Raw genomic sequence first — 6,000 nt, 5'->3', positions numbered from 1 at the left:
ACAAGATGTAATCGACTATTTAAAGACATCCAATAGTTCGGGAATTATATTCTTTTTGGATTTTAAAAAAGCATTCGACAATGTATCTCATTTTTTCCTATTTCATGTACTACGTAAATTCAATTTTAAAGAATCTTTTATATCCTGGATAAAGACCTTTTATACTGACGCCATCGGTCGTGTAATGAATAATGGATGGATTTCAGAAAAGTTAATTATTGGAAGAGGAGTTCGCCAGGGTTGCCCATTATCGGCATTACTTTTTAACATAATAGTGGAAATATTAGCATGCAAAATAAGACAAAATAAAAACATTAAAGGGATTGATATATTCAGTGTTGATTTAGGTATTGATAGTTAAAAAATTTCCCAATATGCAGATGACACAACATTATTTGTGGAATCTGTTTATGATATACAATATACTATGGATGAAATTGACGATTTTGGAGACTATGCAGGTCCGAAAATAAATTGGAATAAGACAGATGTTATGAAACTGAATACTATAGATAATTTTGTTCATGATAATGCCATTATATATACTGATCAACATGTAAAATATCTAGGAGTATATGTAGGCGAAAAATAAGAAATTGTTACAAGATTTAAACTGGAATGTAAAAATAGATAAAATTCGAAATGTATTAAATATGTGGAAAATGAGAGATCTTATTTTTTATGGCAGAATAGTTGTTTTGAAAATGTTAGCGGCGTCACAAATTGTATATACCGCAACTGTTGTACCAGTACCAAAACATATTTCACAGATATTGAACAGACTATTATTTTTTTTTCTTATGGAACTCCAAAAAAGATAAAATTAAACGTAATGTAATTATAAGAGATATTGAAAATGGTGGATTGAATATGATTGATATTGCTAGCAAAATATCTTCACTTCGTTTGGCATGGATATGATAATGGCTCTTATTGGAAAAATATGTTTAGATACTGGTCCGACAAAATAGGGGGTTTGCCACTATGTTTACATTTCAATTGTAACATAAAGGATATGAATTTATTATGCTCTAAACATAATTTGCAAGAATTCTATGTAGATCTTTTTTGTACTTGGTCAGAACTAAAATTCAATAATATGTTTAAAGTAAGAAATATTCCAAATGAAATTATTTGGAAAATTAAGAAAAAAATAGTGTTTTATCGAGAATGGCAAGAGGCCGGTTTATTGAAAATTCATAATTTGATTACAAATGGTATTTGGAATGACTCTACAACACTAAATACAAAAGTGAAAGCACAACAGCTCTTATTTGATTTTAAATATACAAAATTAATGAAAGCATTTCCACAGTGTTGGTTGGATAGATTAAGCTATGAATTTGAACAAGAATGTGATATTTCGAATATGATAGAAATAGAAACAGGGGATAAAGTGAATGTTTTTGTTATGAAAGTAAAAGATTACTATCGTTTGTTATTACGTAAAAAGTCAAAAGAACCAAATATCATTTACTTTAGGAATTTCTTTTTAGATTTGGATAATGACTTTGTTTGGAAGGATGTATTTTTATTTAAATTAAAGCAAATTCGTAATAATAAAGTTAAACAATTTAATTTCAAGATGATTTATAGGTTTATTGCCTCAAAAGAAAACTTATATAAATGGCAAATTGTTAATAATAATTTATGCAACTCTTGTGGACAGGTTGACTCAACTTTTCATTTTATATTATATTGCAAGGATGTGACTTTGTTTTGGAAAATAATATGTAATTTGATATTTAATCTATTCCAAATAGAAATACAAATAGACCAGAAGATAATAGTAGTAGGTAAGGATATTGGAAACAAGAAATATTTACTTCTGAATATTATTTTAAATTATGCGCAATATGCAATTCATAAATGTTACGTTAAGAAGATTGTTAGTGGTTCTGTTTACTACCCACATACTTTGTTTTTTGAATTCAAGTCGTTGCTAAGATTATGTTTAAGATATGAATGTGTTAGCAAAGAAAATAATACTAAGCTGGAAGAATTGTTGAATGTACTTTAATCTTTAGCCTATGTTATGTTTCACTCATATCTATCATCGGAAATAAAAACCTCGCTTGAGGATAAGAGAAAAAAGAAAAAAAATATGCTAACACAAGCTCATGGAAGCATAACAATTATTGTTAACCTTCGCTGCAGACGGTCAGCCTCATTTTGAGCTGTGAAAAGGCGCTCGGATTTGTTTTTAATTAACAATTTCTAGTTATCATAATCTTAATTTGTAATTAAAACTAAAATATAGGCTCGGTAAACGATAATGAATGTTTTAAGGACGAAACTAAAAGTCAAATTGCATTTTCTGGACAAACATTTACAAGTAATAAAATCCGACGCAAAACTTTATGAGATATTATAAAGGTTATGTACTAAAGAACAAAAAGGGAAATATTTGATATCAAATGGAAGTTAACACCGACTTTAAATATAATTGGCCTACTAGTCGGCAATTAAAACCTGAAACTCTTTAAACAGAAATCGTTTAGAAATATCAATATCATTACACGCCCTTCTGCTTCCAGTTATGTTGAAGCCACCCCCCCCCCCCCCCTGGATCCGCCACTGCTAAAAGGAAATTAGGCGACAGGCGCGGGCAAGAAAAGTTTTCCATTTTGGAATACACGTTTTTGTCGCTCGCTCGGTATTTTATGTGTAAATGAGTGTGGCGTCATCTTGTGGCGGCAACACAAAATCTTTGATGCATAATACTGCATGCATTGCATGTTAAAGGTATTACAAAGTTTTGGTATGGGGTCATGAATTTGGTTCAAATTAACATATTGGAAGCATATGCGTTCGTACAATATACATTGATCGTTGTCGCAGTCGAAATCTAGTCTAAAGTTATGAAATTATAAATAATAAACTCTTTATGTTGTATAGCTCCCTCTCAAGGTCAAGATATTAATTTAGCTAGGAAACAATGTTTCTTGACTAAAATCGACCGATTAGCTATTCCCGTTTGGAATTATATATCCCAACTACATATTCTGATATTTTCATGGTCGCAGCTAACATTATACGGCCATAGGCGCTATTTGAAATTTATCATAATTTACCGGGAGCACCGGTAAATTTTTATATTCAATTTTTCTCGAAAACAGAAGTGTTTTAGGGGCTAATTTTTTTAGTGCTTATAATACATCCACAGGGGCATCCAAATATACCAAAATTGTAAAGATTCACTATCCAACCAAATTTCAAAATTTCCCAAAACTTTGTATTACCTTTAAGGCGTGTATGCATAATGCATTGAAGCGATTCACCTGTCACTGAACTGAAAAGCTTGGCTTGGGTTCGATGTGACCCCGATTGAACATTATTGAATGGTCACAAACTAACTTGTAGTAAATCATGTTTACGCTCAGCTGATAAAAGAAAAGGATTTCTAAAAAAAAAAAATCGTGGATTTTCAGACATAGGGTCTACATCTAGGTTGCTACGGTCTTCTCTGCAATAGACAAGGGTTCAGTTTTCAGGAGAAAAGACCTTGGAAAGGATACCAAAAAACGTATCAGAAACTATCACCACCAAACGACGAGAGACGCCGATGCAGAATTTAGTGTTATAGCAACGAGGATCGAGGATGCGGCGGCTCCCATTTCGGTGCTAACTTAAATATAAACATGGATGCTAAATCACTTCTTATTGGCATTTGGAAGATTACAGAATGATTCAACACCATGAATACTTTCCTTGAGTGATAGTTATTACAGTGGTAAGACATGGAATTTTTATAGTGAAACTAGCAACGTTAAAATATAGTGGAGTAATCGAGACGTCGAGATGGCATCTCGTCCGAACTACAACCCTCAGTGGCACGGCTCGGCGGCGGCTTCGCGACGGAGACGCGTCGGCCTGGGTACACCTCAGTACCTCGGTGGAGGCAGCTCGTCGATGCAACCTAGGAATACGCGCATGTATGGCGGTGTCCAATCCCACAGCAGAGGCAGAACTGCATATGATGCTAGGGATTCAGCTGGGAATTATGCCCCAAGGGGACAGTTTGCCACAGACTTTGCAACTTACGAAGACGATGTGATTGTAGAAGAGATCGAGGATGAGGATTGGGAGGAGTACGGCTTCGGTGAACGTGAGACGGTCGTGGAGAGACAGCTGAGTCAGAGCATATCGTATGACTCTGATCTGTCTGGTAGTCCCTCAAACTCAACTGTGAAGAGAACTTCAGAGGATTGGCACTCTGTATTTGATAAAAGATTATTACAACAATCAACAAACTTTTCAGTCACTGCCATTTTACCAAAAGGACATAAAGTTTCGGTAAGTAACATTCTCGTAAAATGGTAAAGAGTTTTGCATGTTCAAGAGATGAACTGGGTCAGCGCGTGCTAGCGTTCAAGAAAGGGCGCGAAACTGACTGAAGTTCTCAAGCTTCAGTTTTGCATATGTTGCACGCACGTGAATACTGCGGTCGCGTCGTCTGTAGTCGTATTATACCAATTGGCCCCAAGGGCCACAGGAACAGCCCAGCAGTGATATCCGTGTTGGTGGCCTGTTGGTTCCAGATCCCTGTTTGATAAAACGTAATATCAATAACGAGTTAACAATAACATAGAAATTTTAATTGCATTATTGTTACCTGTAATATTGAGTGCGTAGTGCACCACTGAGATGTGCAATGCAGAATGCTAAATTTTAGTACGTTAATCAGTTCTGCGCACACACGTGCATATTCATGCTGTGCGAGTGATCCGATATAAGCACACTAAAATTTAGCATCATGGTGATAAGATGATCAGCAGAACAAAGTGGGGAAGGAAGGGAAAAGGGGGACTGACCACGGAAAGAATGGACGGATTGCATCAATGAAGACGGGACAGGTGTTCACACTGCTACCGGGCATGCTTCATTCCGTCTCATGCATTGGTTTTTTCATTCCCACTCCATAGAATTAACTCATAACTTGTCAGTGATGGAATGAAACATGCCCGTACACTGTAGCAAAATGACAAGTACTGTATATTAGCGCAGAAATAAAAATGGTTGGGGATGGCTGCGGATAGCCATTTGGTGGAGAATGGTATTGGAAAGCTGTAATCTGTGAGACTCCAAGAGGTATCAGTAGGGACTTTTTGAATTGCACGTTCACTAGTGAACTGCTACGTTTGTGGTCATTTTTTATGCAGTGTTGACGAGGCACGTTGACTGTTCTTTACCTTTTTTTATTTCACTTGACGACGGTGCTCGCTCAGTGCGTCATGCATATGTTTGTGCTCGCACGAAAGATCCAACACCTAACTTTATTCGCGATGCATAAATAAAATGTGTTCATTTTATGGATTATTGTGCAACAATTTTGATTAAAGGGAAATAACAGACAAGAGAATGTGTTCATTTTAGAGAGCTAACGCTTTTAGCACTCTCCGCTTGCAGAATTACATGTACATGTAGGTCAATCGTGTCCATTTTATGACTTCAGTGCTGTTTCATATCTACAAAATATGAACAGTACCGTCACAGATTGCGAACGACGGCAAAACAAGGTGAACACGTTCAAGAATTCTGCTACGAACGATGAGTTCGTCGATGCGCACTGCTTCAGAAATGATCTCATACGTCGCAGTCCACTGGTGAACATGAAAATCGAAAAGTCCCTAGTGTTAGCAGTGATGAAAATTATGGCACTTAGGAGAGGTGACTAAATGTACATGTAGGTCAAGTAGGGATCTTAATATGTCCATAGTAATACAGTAAATCAACTACATTTTTAAGGTTTAAATCTAAAATATGTATTTTTTATAGTGGTGGTTGTGGTTATTTTATCTGACTGCTAAAAAAAGCATAAATGCTTGTAAGTAAGCAACCAGATGGCCGACGGCTTTAGGTCCTCTCCGAGGGGCCTGGTAATGAGAATGAATGCCTTACCAAAGGGCACTAGCGCATCGACTTGGTTTCGAACCCGGGTCACCGGATCACGAGACCACTGCTCTACCGACTGAGCTATCGCACCTCGTGGAGTTGCAG

General features: G+C 36.1%; 1 protein-coding gene across 1 annotated transcript in view; it reads left to right on the top strand.

The window, feature by feature from the left end:
* The first annotated feature begins 3,299 nt into the window (after positions 1 to 3,299).
* Positions 3,300 to 6,000, top strand: part of LOC100890048 — a 57,125-nt gene continuing 54,424 nt past the window's right edge. The window contains exon 1 of the mRNA XM_030994919.1: positions 3,300 to 4,296. Within this exon, the coding sequence (XP_030850779.1) occupies positions 3,802 to 4,296 (495 nt within the window). The 5' untranslated portion in view covers positions 3,300 to 3,801. The remainder of the gene's footprint in view (positions 4,297 to 6,000) is intronic.

The sequence above is a fragment of the Strongylocentrotus purpuratus genome, unplaced genomic scaffold (assembly GCF_000002235.5).
Source record: "Strongylocentrotus purpuratus isolate Spur 01 unplaced genomic scaffold, Spur_5.0 spur5_scaffold_21, whole genome shotgun sequence".
Classification (NCBI taxonomy): domain Eukaryota; kingdom Metazoa; phylum Echinodermata; class Echinoidea; order Camarodonta; family Strongylocentrotidae; genus Strongylocentrotus; species Strongylocentrotus purpuratus.
The sequence above is the reverse complement of the archived record's forward strand: the minus strand, read 5'-3'. Positions and strand labels throughout refer to the sequence as shown.